The 20,357-nt window shown below is 39.4% G+C and overlaps 1 protein-coding gene across 5 annotated transcripts in view; it reads left to right on the top strand.

Moving 5' to 3' along the window:
• Window positions 1-20,357, top strand: part of arhgef1 (Rho guanine nucleotide exchange factor (GEF) 1) — a 42,780-nt gene that overhangs the window by 9,184 nt on the left and 13,239 nt on the right. For 2 of the 5 annotated variants that reach the window (XM_069142363.1, XM_069142361.1), the window contains exons 2-14: window positions 7,198-7,281; window positions 7,398-7,511; window positions 9,859-9,957; window positions 11,484-11,526; window positions 11,665-11,770; window positions 13,212-13,352; window positions 15,474-15,503; window positions 16,457-16,568; window positions 16,767-16,842; window positions 17,046-17,075; window positions 17,517-17,717; window positions 18,578-18,719; window positions 19,744-19,755. In XM_069142363.1, coding sequence (XP_068998464.1) covers window positions 7,231-7,281; window positions 7,398-7,511; window positions 9,859-9,957; window positions 11,484-11,526; window positions 11,665-11,770; window positions 13,212-13,352; window positions 15,474-15,503; window positions 16,457-16,568; window positions 16,767-16,842; window positions 17,046-17,075; window positions 17,517-17,717; window positions 18,578-18,719; window positions 19,744-19,755 — 1,157 coding nt within the window. In that variant the 5' untranslated portion in view covers window positions 7,198-7,230. Of the gene's footprint in view, window positions 1-7,197; window positions 7,282-7,397; window positions 7,512-9,858; window positions 9,958-11,483; window positions 11,527-11,664; window positions 11,771-13,211; window positions 13,353-15,023; window positions 15,386-15,473; window positions 15,504-16,456; window positions 16,569-16,766; window positions 16,843-17,045; window positions 17,076-17,516; window positions 17,718-18,577; window positions 18,720-19,743; window positions 19,756-20,357 lie in introns of those variants that run through there. The other 3 variants (XM_069142364.1, XM_069142362.1, XM_069142365.1) reach the window with 2 other exon arrangements.

The following is a 20,357-nucleotide window of genomic DNA, read 5'->3' as shown; positions in this document are numbered from 1 at the left end:
TGGATAGAATCAATGGAGCGTTGCTGTCTGCCACACAGTTTTGTTGTCAGAAACTTTCAGATTTTACACCTAGTCCCTTTTTACATTGCCGCTTAAAATGGCAGGATAAAATAAAATAAGTTCACTACCCTCTTCAGCTGAAAACATAAAGGGCTATTTTATTTTTCTTGAGGTGGGGTTATTGTATGAGGTAATAATCTATAACTATTGGCCCTGCAGTCAATTGGAGTCGGCAGATCCCCAGTTTGGAAAACTGTTCAGGCGTAAATATCTACAATAAATACTGCTGTGGACAAGTTCAGCAACAAAACAGCTTTTGGCCACCTAAAAAGATTGCCTGATATTCCAAGACCCAAATTCACTGCATGAAGATATGGGTCTGGCCAGGCTCCATTGGTGGTTTGTTTACAGCCGTTGTACTCTAATGGGTGTAGCCAAAGTATTACTTTTACAACTATTGTAAACAGCCTTTAACCAATTGGCATTGACCACCATATAGCAGAGGTTGTGTGCCAAAACTCTACCAATGCCATCATTGTTGGAACTACATTTCGAAACAAACCCTTGACTTCATCATCAACGCACTTAGCCACCGTGACTCGTTGCTGATTGAGCCGACCTTCACAGTGGCTGAGCAAACTTTAATGTGAACAAGGTTTCCCGACTCACAGCGAAGACCGAAGCTGTGCGCAAATAGTTGGGGACCAGGTTACCTAAAAAACTGCCCACTTGAATCAATATTATTTTATATTATGCTATATTTAGACCACTTTAGACCGCTTTACCTTGTCATCAGACAGCCCTTTCCGACTGAAGCTGGTATATTGCTGTTTTCGAAGCCACCAGACTTCTTTGACAAAAAGGGTAATTTTACCTCACAGAATACGGGAGTTGCCGGTCTACTGTTGTTTCAATCCATGATAGTTTGTCTGTGTTATTGTCTGACTTCGGTGGTGTTAACATCTTGGTTAAGATCCGAACTAACACAAAAGTCAAACTCTAGCAGAGTGCTTAGCTTCAGTGCTGATCCACCTGCCTGCTTCTCCAAACTGAAAATGTGCCAACCTCCATCTGCTGTAGGTAATGCAATTGGTAAGAAGTAACTCCTACAACCCCACTTCAAAATGTCTCTCTATCCCTTTAAAGCTTGTGTTACCTCTCTAGAATCACTGATGGGCATGGTCAGAAGTGTGCTCTGTGGCATTTAAAACCAGTGATGGTGAGGGTAATTTTAACCACTAGGTGAGTAGAAACAAGATTTTCAGGGCTCTTAAAGTTTTCCTCAACTCAAAAATGTGTTTACCGTTACCTCACTGGGATGTTTGACCTTCACTGTGCAGAATGATGCATGTGCACACTTCTCTGGCAAGCTGTTTTCACATTCATCTGCTGAAGACAGAAAGTTACTCTGTGTTCATATTAAATCTGACTTTAACACGTGGAGCAGCATTGTGTGTCATATAGATTGGAAGCCAGTCATGGTTCAATATACAACCATGTAAAATATACATCACACATTCACTGAGCTTGGACATTTCAGTGAAGTAAAAGTCCAACAGTTAAACTTTTCAAGTAAAACATATTTGCATATTTATTGATTTTGTGGATTTATTTTTAATAAGCAAGAGAAAGTAGATGCAATTTTAAGAATTTTAAATTATATCATTCATTTTTTAGTGTAAAAAACACATCACACCCAAATTATTATTTAAGATGTCTTTGCTCTTTAAAGTAAGTGTATAGAATGGCTATCTCGGAATGTATATGTAATATTTAAAATCATATATATATATATATATATATATATATATATATATATATACATGATATACAGTATATATGTATACACATATATACTGTATATCATGTAAATATATATCATGTATATATCAACTGTATATTATGTGGTGAGGTATTAACTTCTTGCTGGAATTTTGGCTGTGCTCATTCCAGTGGTGCAGCTATGACCATGTGATCTGGTGTCGAGAGCAAAAGAGAGAAAAACTATCCAATAGTTGTGCTACACTTTTGATCTTAATGTGTGCAGGCTTGCGAGTATAGGTGCACTGATGCTATCTCTATCAGCTGTCTTGATGCTGATGCTTCTTTTTACCACCGTTAGTGACATGCTGTGGGATGACATCTTCAACTGTGCGGATTCATTTCTGTTTTGTGGAGACTCTTCGTGTGCACCATTAAGCAAATTGAGTTCTCACTAATCATTGCACGTGGCGCCAACTGTGGTATTGAAGCATTTGACCTGGTCCCGGTCCAGCTCTGCTAAACCTATCACACTCCCCTCTGACAGTCACGTCATGTGATTGCAGGAGCTTGATTGGCAGGTGCGGGCCCCTTTCGTTTGCGGTATGGATGCTGAAGATGCCCACTTCGGCGCGAGGCCACAGCTTGACTCCTCCTCTCTTCTCGGTCGTAGGGTTTTAACTAAAACGGCAAATTGTTTTAATGGTTTCACAATGGATGTGCGATTTGCACAAGAGCTGATGTAACAATGATTCAAGTTATTTTTTGGCTGCTACGTGGAAACATAACATTCTAAACTCTGCCTCTACTTTGTTTAAACGAGGAAGCGGGTGCTGTTTTTGATTGCTTTTGTACAGTATTTGAGTATTAGACCTCGGCCTCGTCAGAGATGGACAGGAATGCTCCTGTAAAGACCAGTTGTCATAGAACACGCACGCACGCACGCACGCACGCACGCACGCACGCACGCACGCACGCACGCACGCACGCACGCACGCACGCACGCACGCACGCACGCACGCACGCACGCACCAGCACACCGGCAGCTCCCTACAATCACATAGGAATGGCCCCCTCCCACATACGTGCTCAGTCTTAACTCACACACACACACAAAGGCACGTACGCTTGATGGCTATCATTAGATTGATGCCACCTGACACTTAGTTAGTACTGGAATGTGATGGGAGGTGGGGGGCAGGGGGGCAGCTGCTGACTCTCAGGAGCACCAGAGCTGATCTCTGCACTTCTGTGACGTTCTGTTTAAACGCTGTATACTCGTGGTCCCCTCTTCACTCCCCTCTGAGCCATGTCTGCATGTATCGGCTAAGGAAGACCCTCACAGTGTGGAGCTTATGCCCACTTTCATGTACTAATGGAGGTGAAGGGAAGAAGGTCTGGTTACTGTTGAAACTCAGACTGTCTCCATCTGTTGTCTGAACTGTGCCATATGCTGGAATGCACCACTTGGCTCCTTCTGGTTCGAGGAGGCTCCCACTCCTCCTGCAGTCCTGCGCTCTTTAAATCCAGAGAGGAATTGACCTTCCCCACTTCCCTCTGAGTAACCGCAATTAGCTTCCCCCTGCCTGCTCCAATTTATCTCTGAGTATGAACATGCATTACAATTACTCTGAAATCGACCAAGACATAACAATAACAAAGGATTGGCTTCAGTGTCTGTAATGAGGAGACTGAAATGCTGAAAGGAGCAACGTAGTAGCAACAGTCAGCTTTCCTCAAGGTTTTAAAAGCTTGCTCTGCTTTTGCATCAGTTAAGCAGTTCACTGAGAAGACATAATTTACTGTCAATGTACTTACCTTTAGAGCTGCAACAATTAGTCACATTAATTGAGTCATTGATCATTGAACTATTTACAGACAGAATTGACCATTTAAGGTATTTTAAAGAAAAAAATGCCAAACATTCCATGGGCTCCAGCTTCTAAAATTAGACAATTTGATGCTTTTTGTGCATTTTATTTTACACACGTATGATTGTAAATTGAATATTAAGAGGCCGGTCAGCCAAACGAGACATTTAACGACATCATCTTATTCTCAGGATACTGTAAAGGGCTTTTTTTTTTTTTTAAATTTAATTGTTTTTACATGCTTGTTGGATGTCACTGATACCATTATTCTGGACCAAATACAGCAGTTGAAAAAAAGGATAAAACTGAATAAATGATTTGGTGGAAATAGCAAATACAGAATCATCCATGCAGGGTACAAAACTTTGAGCAATAAAGGTCCTTATCAGAAATGAAGGTCTAAGAATAGAGGGTGTCATTTGCTGTACAAGCGGGAAGCCCTTTGAGTGGAATTTGACTCATTTATGTCAAATTAATCTTTATTAATGAACATCTGGAAACTAAAATGTTGTAACTTGAACTGACGACAAGTGACCTAGATTACACTAGATTTCATTTTTTTCTCAGCTCAGTTTTTGCTCAGTTGGTGCGTTTTTCCCATGCACCAACAGTGCTGTTGAAACTTTAGTTTGTGTAAGAATATGGTTTAAGTTTTCACAGCATTTTATCTTTGGTTTGATCTGTTTTTGCAGCCTTAGTCAGGTGTAGCTTTTATTGTCATGGTAACATAACAACTTTGTCATTGTCTTGGTAAAGGTGTTGTTGGGCGCTTCATTTTGCTAAGTTGTGGGTGGCTTGGTTTGTGTGTGTGTGTGTGTGTGTGTGTGTGTGTGTGTGTGTGTGTGTGTGTGTGTGTGTGTGTGTGTGTGCCAATGTGGAGGTGTGTCGCTGTGTGTGTGGTTATGTTTGTGTCTGTCTATGCAGATGCGAGTCTGTGGCCCTGACAGGCCTCTGTTTAGCTAAACCCTACTACGCGTGTTGCTCCAACACTGGCCTTTCTCAACCCCGCAGCCCACTGGATATGGCCATGAATGAACACATTCTCTGGCTCTCTGTCTGTCTCCCAGTTTCACTCTTTATCTGCCATCCTGCTGGCTCTGTTTCGATCTGTCCCTGTACAAGACCTCACCTTGACCTCAAAGCATTTGTTAAACCCCTCCTCATACCACTGTATACACACACACACACACACACACACACACACACACACACACACACACACACACACACACACACACACACACACACAATGTATTCAGTCTACGAATTAAATCATGGTCTTGTCTCATTTCCTTTTAAACTCTAACCACTAAATGAGTATTCAGTTCCGACTTAATCGTAATTAAATTGGCTTCCGAACCGCACATTCACTTTTTATAATTAGATATGCTGTGTACCAATGTAATGCAAATATGTAGAAATGGTTACATTTTATATCTATTTATATTTCGAATTTGTTAAAAAAATCTATTATTAATATAAAAAAAAGTTTGAATTTCACGTTTGACCCTTTGTACTATTTTTTCTTATAAGCATAAATGCACGTGCATTATTATTGACATGTTTTATAGGAAACCAACATAAACAAGTTTATCAAATACTTTACGAATGACTTTATTTAATCACACTTGTACAACAATCCTGTAAATTCAATATTACTGAAAAGCTGTCCTGCTCAGAAAAGCATCCACATTGGCTTCATAAAACCAGAAATGTTAAAGGTACAACTACCACAGTATCAATGCTAAAACCAGACAGCTGGCAACTTTTATAGTCCTAGTGCCTATAAATTGTAAAAAAAAAAAAAAAAAAAGACTTCCTTTATAGAGCACTTTTCTAATTAAAATGTCTTTATAAAGTGCTTTACAACTTAAAAGCCAAAAATGCAAAGTGCATAATGACGTGAAGCCGAAAACAGGCACAATAGGGCAATGAAATACAAAATAAAATGAGAACAGCTTTAAACATGGGTGCTAAAATGACCAGAATAAAACAAAGAAAATGAAAAGGAGCTAATGCAAAATGAGGGCAAGTTATATTATTTGAAAAGTGTTTTGTTCGTCTCGGGCAAATCATGACCGATTTTTAGAGACTTGACAAGAAGGACTTGATCACCGCTGGTCTCAACTGTATGATAGCTACAGTAAAGGGCTACTACTCAAAAGATCTCAAGCTTTGTAAAGGTTTTTATTTGTCCAACCCTACACTGAATAATGACCCTCGGGTACGGTCATCCAAATAAATATAAAACCTTGCTATGTAAAGTTATTGAACAGAATTCATCACAGTTATAAAAAAACAATACCAGTTACTTGATAAAATCCTCAGAAATGCTTTTTTATTTACAGAAATCATTGGATGCAGTTTTTTTTTCTCTTTCGGTTGACTCGTATGTGAAACTCTTCAGCTCTGTACTTACACTCTGCTCTCTGTAGTGACCTACCAGCACACAGCGTAGCTTTTGGATCTGAGTTTGTGTGTCTGTGTGTGTGTTTTTGGGTGTTCCCCAGTGGCGGCCCCGGGTCTACAGCCTTCAGAGGACTGAATACAAGGGCTATGTGTTGTTTGTGTGTTTTTGGGGAAGAGGAAATGGTGTGGAGAGGGAGAGGGGGGGAGGGGGGTCAAATTGGTCACCCGTTCTGATGCATTTCTTTCCCATTCATGGATTTCAAAGGCAAGGATTGGCATAAAGCTTTTGAGTTTCAGATTAGGTAAATTACATTTTTAGACCTGGAAGGTTTACATCATGGCGTCGAGAGGAGAGCCCTCTGCTGGGTGTTTTACTGAACACAGCACACGTCTGAAAAACAATCTTGGAGGCAAAATCTGGCCGAACTTCACAGAAAGCGTAAACCGAAAAATGCTATTTTGCAATGCAAGTTAAATGCTGAATTGTTCCCCTGAGTTCGGCATCCAAAATAAATGTTTTAGTGAGGCCTACGGGGAAAGACGACTTTAGCATTTTACACAACACTCCCATCTTAATGAAATACTCAAAACTATTTAGCTAAAAACCTTTAACTTTTGCTTCATTATCAGTTTCTTATCAGTGTCACATCACCAGTAGCCTTGTCATTTATTTCAAGAAAAAAAAATCTTTGAAAGTTGACCTGTTTAAAGGCACATTTTTTAAATATCGCATGCTTGGTCAGTTGAATGCCATATTTTATACATTGTTAGTTCTCTGAGAAAAAAGACACGCTGCCATCTATTTCTTTGCCTTGCTTGGTTCATATGAAGGGGACACTACGCAAACTCTGTTTCTAATTCAGGAACCACAAGAATTATGACACATCAGGCTTGTCTCGCTCTCTCTCTCTCCAGGAGGCTGGATTGGAAGTTGGGTCATTTTCCTCTCTCTCTGCTTGATGTTATTTTACACTGGAAAAGTTCACTGTGTCCAAACTCTAATCTGTCTTTATGTCTGGCTCTGCTCAGTGGGAGCTCAGGATGTTAAAGAGATAGCCTACTGGTTCAAAGTATAGCACATAATGGTTGCTAATTGTCTTGTTTTCTTCCCCTCTCTCCCTCTTTCTCTCTCTCTCTCTCCCTCCCCCCATAACAGGGTGTGTTTAGAGCTCAGTGCTCTAACCCAGCCATGAGTATTATCGGGGCTGAGGATGAGGATTTTGAGAATGATTTGAACGATGTGAGTATAAAGAAAATATCATCATCACCTCTCCGGTTTGTTTAATTATTTTGTTGTTGTTGCTCTTAATTCTCTCTCCTCTCCTCTCATCGCTTTGCTTTCTTTGTCTGTCTCAGGTGATGGAGGACCAGTCCACACACTTCAACAGCATAGATCAGTTGAAGGATAGGCCGACCCACCTACTGGTCTTCATGCAACATGTCATCCTGCAGTTTGACCCTGCTCCCCTGGTGAGAACTGCAACTCCTACAATGCAACATCCTGTCTGCACAGGATGTCTTTCAGCCTAATCTGTCTGTGATATGTCTCGTACAAGTCTGACAGAACAGCTATCTTTACTTGCTTTCACGTTGCTTGCACTTTACTTGCATAAGTCTGCGCTTAAGTGTGTTTGTAGGCTCAAAGGTTGCTCTTTCTCTACAGTCTGTGTAGATACAGAGATGTATTACATTACATTACATTACATTTAATTTAGCTGACGCTTTTATCCAAAGCGACTTACAATAAGTGCATTTCAACCATGAGGGTACAAAACCCAGAACAACAGGAATCAAGAAAATACAATTTCTTCAAGAAAGTAATCTTGAATGTATAGTGTGTATTTGTATGCTGATGCAGAAGCAACGCCTAACCTTAAATGTTGTGTAGGTTAGGTCTTGTCCAATTAGGCAACTGAAATGATATGAATTAAGGGCAATTTAGGTAGCTGTTATAATTATAAAACAATATTAACAAATACAAATACCAAACATTGCAGATGTGAATATTGGCGCTCTTTTCTTCTGTTCATACTGTAAACTTTGTATTCCTTTTTATCCCTTCATAATAAACAAACAAAAAAAGGCTAAATCTTTTGATAGCACTAATAATCATTAGTAGCAGCTATATTATGTATGCATCTGGATAGAATGAAGCCTGTCACATTTATTAAGGTCAGTATTATGGTGCGTTCATGAGCAACAAGAACCTCCACATGGAAAAATACACCTGAATGCCTGTTACACTGGGAATATTGCTCCAGGAAAGTGGCAGATTCTTAGGAGCTCTGAGAAGAAGGTGTGAAATCAGTGGACATGTTTTCTGTATTCTGCCTGTTTGTAAACACTCTCAACTGTGAAGTAGGACGTTCATGAATGGGTCTGTCAGTTCCCAGCTGGCTTTAGGCACGATGAGTTGGTATATTTGGCCATTATGATTTAGTGTATCAAATTGGTAATCGATTTTAGTATTTAAAACTGGTCACAGATGTATGTGGATTTTTTTTCTTTCTTTTTAGGAAAAGAAGTTTTAACAGTGGCAGCACATATACAGAGGGGAAATGAGGGGAGCGAGACAGAGACAGAAGGATTTGACAAGGAACTGAACCAGGGATGGTTATATGGTGTGGATCTTGGTAACGAGACCACCCATATGTGTCCTCCAAGTTTGAAGAGCTGTGTGATTGTAAATAACTGAAATTGAAATATTTTTTTACTGAGGATTGAGATCCTAGTTGTTTAATTGTTCAAGACTGTTCCTCCAACTTTGGCAAGAGAATTAAATATTATTATGGACATCCTGAGTGTTTATTTTCACAGTTTTGGCAGTTATTGATAAATATCGGTCATGATTACAAGAGAACTGGCAGAACTGGCAGCTCCACTTGTCAACAGAGTTTGCTAGTATAAGCGAAACGAGCGGTCAGACAGGTTCTAAGGAAAGAACATGATGAAAACAAATATTTTTGCCTGCAGCCAACCTGCTCTGTAACACTGAAATAATCACAGCAGCCTTAATGACAGTACCTAATGATTAGTCAATCATTAGTGTTAAATCTGTAAATTGTCTGTTGCCACTCTGAACATAAAGAGTTGCACTTGTTAGGGTATGATCTAATCATGAAATCCAAACTGTGATAACCATATCAAGGCTTATTGTGCTGCCCTTACTTGTGTGAAATACATGAAACAATGTGTACAGTGTCCACTGTGGCTTAATGTGGATTAAGTGTGTTTTCAGTCAAAACTGTACATTTTGGAGACCATTCGTGGGCCTCTGTGTGTGTCTGTGCTGATATAAAGCATGGCTGTCCTTTCCCCCTTATACTGCATGCAGACACCGTGACCCACCCAGGTACTGTTGCACCTTTCTCACAGCCATGACGCCCTCCCTCTTGTCACCCTCCCCCCTTTTTTGCTCTCCGTTGTCGGAGCATCAGTACTATAACGTGTGAATATTCTGCAAGGTGCACACATGGAAGACAATTATGGTATTTTCATGCATGATTGAGATTTAGATATGCGCATGGTTATGGCTTAGAAGACGGTGACAATTACTTTTTGTGATATTGTGATAAGAGTTCAAATGTGTCAAATTATTTGATGCTTTATTTCCAAGTACATTGGGTGAAAGTGAAATTAAGTTTTTATAAAGTGTGGCATGCCAGGGAATGATATGCGTGTGTGACCTTTAGTAATGATATGAAATAATCAGTAAATTGTGTGCATAAAAATGGCACAGACTGTATCAGACTCTACATTAAAGTCTACTGAAAGTTGTCAGCACTCACTGATATTCTATCTTTCTCTCCTCTCTCAGCTGTGTTACCTCCATGCTGACCTCGTCAGGAACCTCAGTGCCAAAGAGACCAAGAAACAGTTTGTGGAGTTCTACAACACCTTCTTGGACAAGGGTGCAGTAAGTAGCACACTACGCTGTATTTTCACGCATTATTATGCAACTGGACGTGAATGAAAAGCTTCCTGATTGTCACAAACTGGCCCAAAGACTGAACAAAAAGGCATACCGACTTAGTTTTAACACATAAAGTCTCCTGTAAATTCAAGGTAAAAATAAAAGGGATTGTGTTAGTTGTGAAAATCAGTAGCGTATACTAAATAAAATGTGCAAATAAAAACACAGGTAGGATGTGTCACATGGATAATGAGGCACATGTTGTATTTTATTCTCATTAAACTTATCTAGCTGAACCTTCTGAATGTTATTGCTATACACTGTTATAATTGTGTTTTAAGAGAGCCAGTCCTATGTGGTTAAAACTTTTTCTTTAAGAAAGCACAAGTTACTCAGGTGAACTTATGACACGCAATTTCATTTTCTTGAATTTCCTTCTGCTCTTTCTTTTTAATTTCTGTCTTGTCATTGAAGAAAGGGACAGCTTCTTTTTCTCGCTTGGTAGAACTGTTTGGAGCTGTGAAGACCTCCACTACACTTTTAAGACTCCTTAATTTATTGTGACTACATTAGAAAATTATGCAGATATGATATGACTTTAAATACCAAATGTTTGCAGGGTTTTGTAGTTTGAGACACTGGTCCTTTAAAGACAAACTTTTTAGGATCTGTCTCAGTTGTCTTACTGTTTTTTTTAATTTTTTATTCCATATTTCTGTGATTTTTACCTTTTTATAAAGTTCACGAATTTGGTGGCGTGCATTAAAACAAAATGTAGTTAGAAAGACGAAGCAGCCTTTACGGAATCAATATTATATTCTTCTTGTAGTTTTGTATAAATAAGAACGTTAATATACTGCTCAGCTGTGGTCTATAAACTGGACTCATGAGAGGGGAGTACTCAGTGTGCCATGGTTTGTTTGCCAGTACATGGCTGTGTGTCAGCTCTGTTTGCTCTGCCTGTCCTCTGTGCAGCGGCCCTCAGTATCTGTCTGTCTTTTTACATCACTCCTACCTCAACACCTGGCTTTTGTCAATTCTCAGCTATGTTTCCCCCTCAGAGTTTATGCAGCGCACATGTCTGTCAGCCCTGCAGTTTCATGCTGCACTGTCTGTCTGTCCAACCCCACAACTTCCTGTCAGGATTGTGGGAAAGCCCTTTACAAGAAATCATTCTCTCTCAGCCTCTCTTTATTAAACTCTACTTCTTTTGTAAACCTGTTGACAGAAAGTTTGCCCGTGTGGTTATTTTCATTTCAGTGACAGATATCTGTTTCTTCTGTTGTTTTTTTCCCTTCAATTTATTTCTAGTGTTAAAATGCCCCCTTGTGGTGATGTATAGCTACTGCACCACACTGTTTTTTTTCTTGAGTCTTAAAACAAAGTAACCCAGAGATATAGCTCTTCATGTTTAAAAAAGAAGAAGAAAAAAAAAAAAAAAAATCACCTCTTGCATCTAGATCTTGTGTATACTGTATTTATTTTTATATCCCCTTGTACTTATTTTTGACATTTGCTTTACATTGCAGATTCTCAGAGTGGCAATACCAGGCATTATATCCTATGAATTGGGTAAGTTATTTTGCAACAACGTTTATATTGAAGGGCATTACATATATCCTTTACCATATATACAAACCACAACCCTGTGTGTTCCTCACTATTTATAGGCTTCTCACTCACTCCCTTCTCTTTTTCCTCTTCTCCAAGACCGAACCCGTCCAGATCTGTTCACAGAAGACACCCAAAGGCGTTTTGCTCAGGATGTTCAGAATCTGCAGGTTGCTGAAGTGGCCAAACAGTTGGAGGATTTTAGGTGAGATTCTCCCTTGATACACTATATTAAAAAGTCTTGCACACAGTCCTTATTTTACTCCAAACGTTTAAGTTATTAATCTACAATAAACATCTTAAAGCATTATCACAACACTGAGCTTTGGGATTAATGCTTTACATATGCTTAAAGCTTGGATCAATTAGGTATGGTGTAGTATAGTATGATATTTTGTATGCTGTATACTCTGTTCATTAACCAAGAGCCAAGGTGAGGATTTTCTATTCATCCCAGCTCTACTAAAAAGGAATCTCTTTCCTGTGATTGTTTCTGAAGTTCAATAGATGTTCAGTCAAATCAGTTTACCTACAAGCAAGCTGAAAGGTCAACAATGGCAAAATGCCAAATTCACTTTTTTTTTTATGTATTTGAGAGGAAATCAGAATGTCAAACCAATCAGTGTAAAACACGCAATAACAAAAGTTTTCTTGACACTTAGTTGAAGTGAACCTCTCAGTTCTTTTGTGCACATTAAGCCATTAACTATAACGTACCATTAGTTAAAATTACTACAAACCATTTTGTAAAGCAATTCATTAGTTTTCAGATGGATTTCCTTGCTTCAAGGCAGCCTTTGGTGTAAGTCAGTGATTAAAAAAAATTAAAAGAAAAGATTTGAAACTTGCATTTGAGGGGTAATTTATCCCAAGGGAAGCTATTTTTGAATGTTGATATTTCACACATAACCACCATTTTTTTTGTGTAAATTGAACATGAAAAGGCTTTGCTTACCATAATGGTTTATGTTACTAAATCTCATCCAACCCACATTGAAAACCTTACACTCATAAAGACAACAGTTCACTGGGTCAAAAAAAAAAAAATCCCAAATGTAGGTTTAAACAATTTATAACATTTTTGTATTTATCGAACCTACATCGACCAAGTGACAATTACTCAAGACTTAACTAGGCCTCCTTACAGTTAAAGCCAAATTAATTTGCCTTTGCCGGAGGGATTTTAGTGTGAACACATGTTAGGGTGACCAGCACAATTGTCTTGATTCCCAGTGTCTTTTTCAACAGTGCTTTATTCTTGTGACATTGATGCTTATGTTTGTTCTTTAACCTGAACAACAACCTTCAGGAGGGCTGTCTTAGATTTAGGTGCACTGAAAACAAACTGATCTGAGATGTTAGCTGCAGATCAAACTAAGAAGACAAAAAACAAACATGGACATCATACAGAATATTATGAGAAATCAGGTGTCTCTCAAATTTTAAAGGTTGCTGTTCAGCACTGGCCACTGAATATCCAATGTTTTAGTCATGGCAATGCACTGAGCAGCCCTACATTTATACCTGCCTACATGAGGTGTCCTAACACAGAACTGAGAAAACGTAGAGCTACATACTATATAAGTATTATAGTATTTTTGACACGCTTGTCAAACACCTTCCTCCTCCTTCTTTGTCATGCACAGGCAAAAGAGGATGATGGGCATGACACCTAATGAAACTGAGCTGAAAGACGTGGAGAGCCACTATCCCACCGACCGCATACCGATGGAGATGAAGGAGAAGTCTGTAGCTGAGAACCTGCTGGAGAAGATGTCCGAGACACAGTGAGTTTTTCTTTCTGCTCATTAGGAATTATTTTGGGAATCCAGGCTTTGAGATTGAAAGTAATTTTCTCCATAGACATGCAGTTGGAGCACAGCTTTTAGCTTGGATGGCCTCAAAACTTTCCCTTGAGTTATGAGTTTAAAATATGAGCAAGTCATTTAGATAATGCAAACACTCCTTAATGAAACTGTGAGAGATGCATAAGCCTGTATACAGGGAACATGTCAGGAAGAGAGGTCACATACTCTCCCAGAGAGCATTTTGATATGAGGAATAATCAGCTCGGTCTTAAAATTCTATATTCACGAAGTGCAATTGTCTCACATAAGGCAATAACAATGTAGTGAGGGTATATAGTAATTGGACAATGGGGAAGATATTTAAGTCTCTTCTCTATTATCTGCAGCTCTTCCCTTGAAGAAGATAACCAGTCTGTCAATCTGTTTCCTCTTGTGTTTTCGCTGTACTTTCTTTAAAGCTATAGTCATTTATTATGTATGTATATATATATATATATATATATATATTTATTTATTTATAGTCAACATCAGCTATGCATATATTCAATTCAAGACAAAGCACAGAGAGAGATACATTGGGTTATGGAGAAAATCAAGCGCACTCTACTAGAGAGATGGCAAGTGAAGCATGATTGAAACAGAACACAACGGAGCAAGAAGGAAATGAGGAGGCAGAGAGGAAAAGATGGAGTCAGCAGTGCCACGCTGGCAGGAAGGCTCTCCCCTGGCATTTTGCCAACTGGTAGGAGGGGTGGTGGTGGTGGTGGGTGTTGGAGGGGATAACACAGACGAAGAGAGAATGGGAGAGAAAGGGCCAGAGGGTTATCAATGCTGGATAGCTCCTGCCCTGGACACCGTTAAAGAAAGAAAGCAAGAGATCTAGAGGAAAGTTAATCTATCCTTGACCCCGTGGCTGACTACAATGTGTTATCCTCTACAAGAACTGAGTCAGACAGAGAGAGAGAGGAGGCCAGGGAGAGGGCAGAAGACTGTCTAATTTCATCTTGTCAGGAGAGAGGGGAAAAAAAAAATGAACAACAGAAATGAAAAGAAGATGCACTCTGCACAAGCAGCACTGTGGATATAACCACGATGTCAGTGGAGAAGACACAAAAAGCCTGCAAAACAGTCTGTATCAAAGACATGATAATTCAGCTTTTGACTCACTCAGTTACCATCACACAGCTTCATCTCTGTCTCCATTGCACAAACGATTCATTGAGCTTCACACCATTCATTACTCCTGACAATCATCTCTATTCTTTTCACTCTTAAATTCTCCCACACTCTTGCAGTCACTCACCCCTCCCCACACACACACACACACACACACACACACACACACACACACACACACACACACACACACACACACACGCACGCACGCACGCACGCACACACACACTTACCTCCTTCCTCTCTTGACCACAACACAGTGACCTCGCCTCATTTGTTTCTCATTGGTCTCTGATGATGCAAACAAGGCAACCACACCATTTGATTGGATTATGCAGGGGAATCCCAGGGAAACCCCTCCCATCCTTTATGGTCAACTCAAACCATGAGTATCCAATTTCCACAGTCTTGCCTGCATATTGCATCAGACAAAAACATGGTTAAATAGACATTTCCGCTTGCGCTGGAACATTTCTGACTCGGATTCCCTTTGCAGACAAGCCTACCGGAGAAACAGAGCACATCGTTTCAGACAGTCTGGAGACAATAGCTAGACTTACTTGCAGATCTTTAAGTGTGAAAGTTGAGTTTTAAATTGTCAGAGCAGGCAGAAGTGCAGCTTTTGATGCATCTTTCAGGTTTTTGAAATTTTTTCTTCTTTTTTTTTTGGAAATTTTTAGAATATGATCAATAGCTTCAGCTCTGAACACACAAACACAATAGTCAGCTTTGAGTTGGATCAAGAAAAGCTTAGTCACTTCAGATTCCACCGGCCCAAAACAGAGTTAATAATAAGTCGAAGAAGAGAACGAAAAAATGCTACTTAAAAAGAAGAGGTGAGCCTGTTGCTGCACAGGGAGTAACATTGTGTGTTACTGTTTTTTCCCTCTGTAACATCATTGACACCTGTCGCTTTCCTTACAGCCCTACCGTTGTCTCAGACGAGGAAAAATGGTGAGTCACATTGTTTTAATAAAAGTTTCAAATATTTGCATTGTGCTGTTTTTGATCTCTGCATGCCTTTTCTGTACCTGGGTGTGGTCAAAGCACAAGATTTTTGCATATGTGCTTAAGTGTACCAAATGCACATTAAAGTATGTCCTTCAGCGGTTTCTCTAAAGAAAACTGTGTTAACCAAATATGTCTTTTTCAAAAAATTCTTCACACTTCTTAAAAAAATTTTTTTTGATGGATTATAAATTCTTTTTTTAATTAATATTTTGTCACTAAATTTGACTGAAAGAAATGATTAAATCCTGTCATGCATGCCTTAGTTTCTTTTCTCCTGTGACTTCTCATCCTCTGCAGTTAAAGTTTGTGTTGTATTCATTGTATTCAGACAGCATGCTCAGTAAAACTGTGCCGCCTTGAAATGCTGACACTTTTGTCGTTTGCACATCCCCAGAGTCTCCTCCCTCTCCAAACTCTTCTTATTTCTTCTCAACTCCTCCGTTGTGTTTTTCTGTTATATTGTTTCTCTCCTTCTCACTCTTTTCAGCTCCTCCTCTTCATGCTCCACCTCTGGACGATTTCAACTCTCCACCTTCTCCTTCCCCTTCCTCCATCAGTCATCCTCTTTTTTTCTGCCTCATTCTCTTCTCTCATTTGCATTATCCATTTTTTGCAAGTCCCTCAGTATTACCATTGGTGTCACCAGAGACTCTGCAAACACACTGCTGTAGCATTTCTTTACACATCTTTGCAGCCTTAAATGTGAAATATGTGAAGGACAGATGCATCTATAAAAATAAAGATAAAAATTGCCCAAGCATTGCTGTGCATTTAAGTTAAAGTTTAATTTATTACAATAGAAAAATGATTGCAATACAGAGCAATAAGTAGTAATTATTAACCAAAAATAGAAATATATATTATCAACTGACACATGTTTTCACCTTCTTCTCTAGTCAATCCATATTTTCCGCAGTGGCCTTCTACATGAAGCACCTTGGGGTTAAAACCAGGGCAGTTGATAGTAAGAAGTCCAGAGGAGGCTTCTTCAGGAGTAAACTGGTAAAGGTAAAGTGCCATCATTATATGTAGAAGGACAACATCATTATCCTGTTAGTGAAACCAAATACAACAATAAATCTGCAGGCAGACAGTTCAGCAAATGCACTGAACTGTCTTCATTGAAACTTTGTCAAGTAGAAAATATATATTTGCAGCTTTTAGATCTGACATAAATTTCACCATCTTTCTTTTTTATCATTCCAGAGTAAAAAGGATGAATCCACAAAGCAAAAGCCCAGAGGGGTGTTTCCTAGCATCCCAAGCTGGATTGGAGGCAACAGTATGTATTTTTTTTTTGTGTGTGTCTTAGCAAATATCCCATGTGAACCCTATAACATTATGCTTTTTGTATCTTAGTATTTGAATCCCTAATTATACATATGATATACAGAATATGTTAAATTGAAATTTCAAAGAACTATTGACATTCATAAGTGGCCTGGATATGAGAACCTGTTGTCCTGCCCTTCTTTCCTGTTACAGCTGAGGTCAAACCTAAAACGGAGACTGAAGGTACTCATCGTTCAGAGTCCCCCTCCCCTGTTATCTGTAGAATGGTCACATCCCTACTAATCAACCCATCAGCATGTCTGCATGTCCCAAATCAATGTTGGGGAGCATGTGGGCGGGGCATTCTCTAGTTGATTTTGTGTTTCAGGGGGGTGGTTTGAAGAATTAGTTGTTGTGTATAGTTTGTAGTCACCAGAAAACTTTGCCTTTTCATCTTATTTGAAGGATTGTGGATGTTCCCTTGTACCAAACTAATCCTAGTATTTACTGCACAGGCCCTGATTGCACCATACTCGTCCTGTCTGTTTGTCTGTCTCACAAACTCTGTCCCCCTTCCTTTTTTTTTTTTTACTGACTGAGGTGCTTTTGGGTCATGTTAATCAGCATCTGTTTTAGATCAAGTTCAGCTTTGTTAAAAGTTGTCATACCCTTCCCCCTCTTCAGCGGAAAAGGAGAAAGTGTCTCTGGATCGTAAAGGCCCTGCTCTTGGCAGAGGCTCCCTGACCGACCCTGCAGTCCCTTCTCTGGCCAGCAGAAAGTCTGGTTCCAGTGGAAGCCCCGCCCCGGTGCCGGGGTTAGAGATCACTGATGGGTCAGGCAACAACATCAGCATCGCCAACAGCCCAGAGTCTTTACACAACGATGGTAATTCTACTGACTGACTTGGACATTGATGTCTGGTCACTAGTGTCTCCATGAGCGAAATACTAATGTCAGCTTGCTAACCGTGCTAAAATGCTGATGTTTACTATTACAGTTTAGACTTGGACTTTATTAATCTCACAGTGGGGAAATTTAGTCATCACAGCAGCATAGAAACACAAAAAGGTGCACACAAAATGAAAAAAATGTACAAATACGTACATATAAAATAAGATGGATAAAAATTATTATTTTAAGACAAAAAATAAGAGCAATGAATAAATAAATACACACTTGTTAGCCTGCTAATATTTGCGAAATAAGATTTATATTTGATGCTAGATAAGAAGTCAGGAGTCCCCAAACGTATTAAAATAATCATATGAACATCTGTAATAGTTTTCATAGCAAGCCGTCCAATTGTTGTAGCAACATTTCTTTTTGAGACTCAAGAAGATCACCAATTTCAGTCGGATTAATCCACTGGAGACCATGAGTATATGTAAAAAAATTTCATACCATCCATTTAATAGGATTTTATTATTTTGTATTCATAATTTAATGTCATTTTGAACAATCAATTATTGATTTCTGAATGATTTGTGTATTTATTACTCACAATTGAAGATTAAAAGAGTCTATGATTTAAGAGTCCAACCAATCGCTATTCAACTATAAACCGTTCATAAGCATGTCATATATATGTATTTTGTCATATATAGATGCCCTTGTATTCTATCAGCCTTTGAAGTGATTTGAATTGTTAAGTGATATTAAGAATTCTTGTGTATTTGATAAAGTCTTTTAGTCTTTGCTCTTGCTCAAAAAAAAAAATTGCTAAATTTGATTTTCTAACCCTTTAGGTGTCTCAAGCAATCGCTCAGAGCCTCTGACAATGTCAGATGGGGTGGATGTGTCCACTGCCCTGATGGGAGGTGGGCAGACCGTTGGGGAGCCCATCTCCCCGAGTGACACCCCCACAGAGGAGACCTTAGAGAAAGACAGGTGAGAAGGATGAAGGTGGTAATAAAAAATGAATCATTTATAGAGTGAGATTATACCTGCAGTGCAGTGACTCTCAATAAGAGAGTATAAGCATATACATGATTAGCGATTGTAATCAGATTATAATTAAACTGTATGGGAGGTGTAAAGAGCATGGACGAGGGGGAGAGGGGGAAGCGAGATGTGTCTGAATTGCTCAGGCTGAGGGAGCCTGGTAAAACTCCCCCAGCAGTCTGTCCCTGCTGTGTGCCAGCTTTTGTCATGCTGCCCGTTGCTCGCTAGCTAACAGAGCCTGCAGTTTTGAGAAGAACCCTCACCAGGTGAACTCGGACCCAGTCCTTTGCCTCCCCTTTCCCTCATACCCGTCCTCTCGTCTTCTCCTTCACAGTGGAACTTGTTCTCTCTTCCTAACATCATTCTTTCTCCTTTGTATTTTTGTTTGTTTGTACTGTTTTGCATCTTCAGAGCTTCATTGCAGTTTTTTTTTTAATCCAGGCATCATCAGTACAATTCAGTCTTGTTTTTTTGTTGGATTTTGGTACATGTTGGCGGTAAGCTGGTGTTTTCCTCCAGACTAAGACATTCGGAATTGGTGCAGTTTCTTTTAAGCCACAGCCTTCTGCGCAGTAAACAGGTTTGATGGTAATATTTGTCTCAACTTTAAAGCTAAAAAAAAATGCGAACCATAGCAGCTTTGTCTACAACTAGGTTTCATACTGCGTTGTCATGTGTTATACAGTCGAAAGTAACTAATATATGTAGGTCCTTTCAGCTGCTCATTCCATGTGCTTTCCAACGTGTCTGCATCTGTCGTGGTCAGGGCCCGTCCTTCGTCCTGCTTGTCTCCACAGTATGTGCGGTTACATGTTGTGCCAGGTGCTTTTTTGGCATGCTACTCCGACAGTGGTTTAAACATCTGGTTAGGATTTAATGTTTGGGGTGTGCATGTTATGTTTGATTCTCTGGCTGAAAATAGTTGCATAAAGGCGAGTTTGTAACAATGTGGTGTCCCGTGTTTTTACAGACGGAAGACAAGGTGGGTGTCAGCGCCTTGACAGAGTCACGGACATGCTACAGGCCTTATTCTAATACGCATATTGCACTTACACAAACACAGACACTCACAGCCATACACATCTCATATTGAGCCTTGTGCTCCTCTGCCGATAGACAACTCAAAGATGGCTAAGTATTTTTTTAATCTGCTTGTGAAGGAATAAGAATTTAGCTTGATTGTTGAGATGACGTGGATTATTCTTAGTTGATGTTTTATGCACGTTGTGTGAAACTGGAGAACTGTCGAGACAAAAGACTGTGAACATGACCTCCTTGAAAACTTCAGTACAGTATTGTACACAATGTAGAAGCAATGCATGGCTCCTTCTTAACATGTAGATTGGCATTCAGGTGCTGCCATTTCTACAGTGCATGAAACATACTCTGTTTCATTGTCTAACCAATGTATGCATGTCACATGTCATACATATTTATTTGTCACTCATTTCTCTCTTTATCCATCTTTTCTTAATGCTATTTCTCCTTTTTGAACAACTATCTCTTGTTTAAATCCTCTTTCTTCTGACTTAACTCATCCATCATCCTCTTTACCCTCATAATTATCTCAAATTTCTGTCCTTG

This window comes from Embiotoca jacksoni, unplaced genomic scaffold, assembly GCF_022577435.1.
Source record: "Embiotoca jacksoni isolate LCO1_2020_lvr unplaced genomic scaffold, fEmbJac1.0.p SCAF_11, whole genome shotgun sequence".
NCBI classification, from domain to species: domain Eukaryota; kingdom Metazoa; phylum Chordata; class Actinopteri; family Embiotocidae; genus Embiotoca; species Embiotoca jacksoni.
This window is presented reverse-complemented; position numbering and strand designations above follow the sequence as displayed.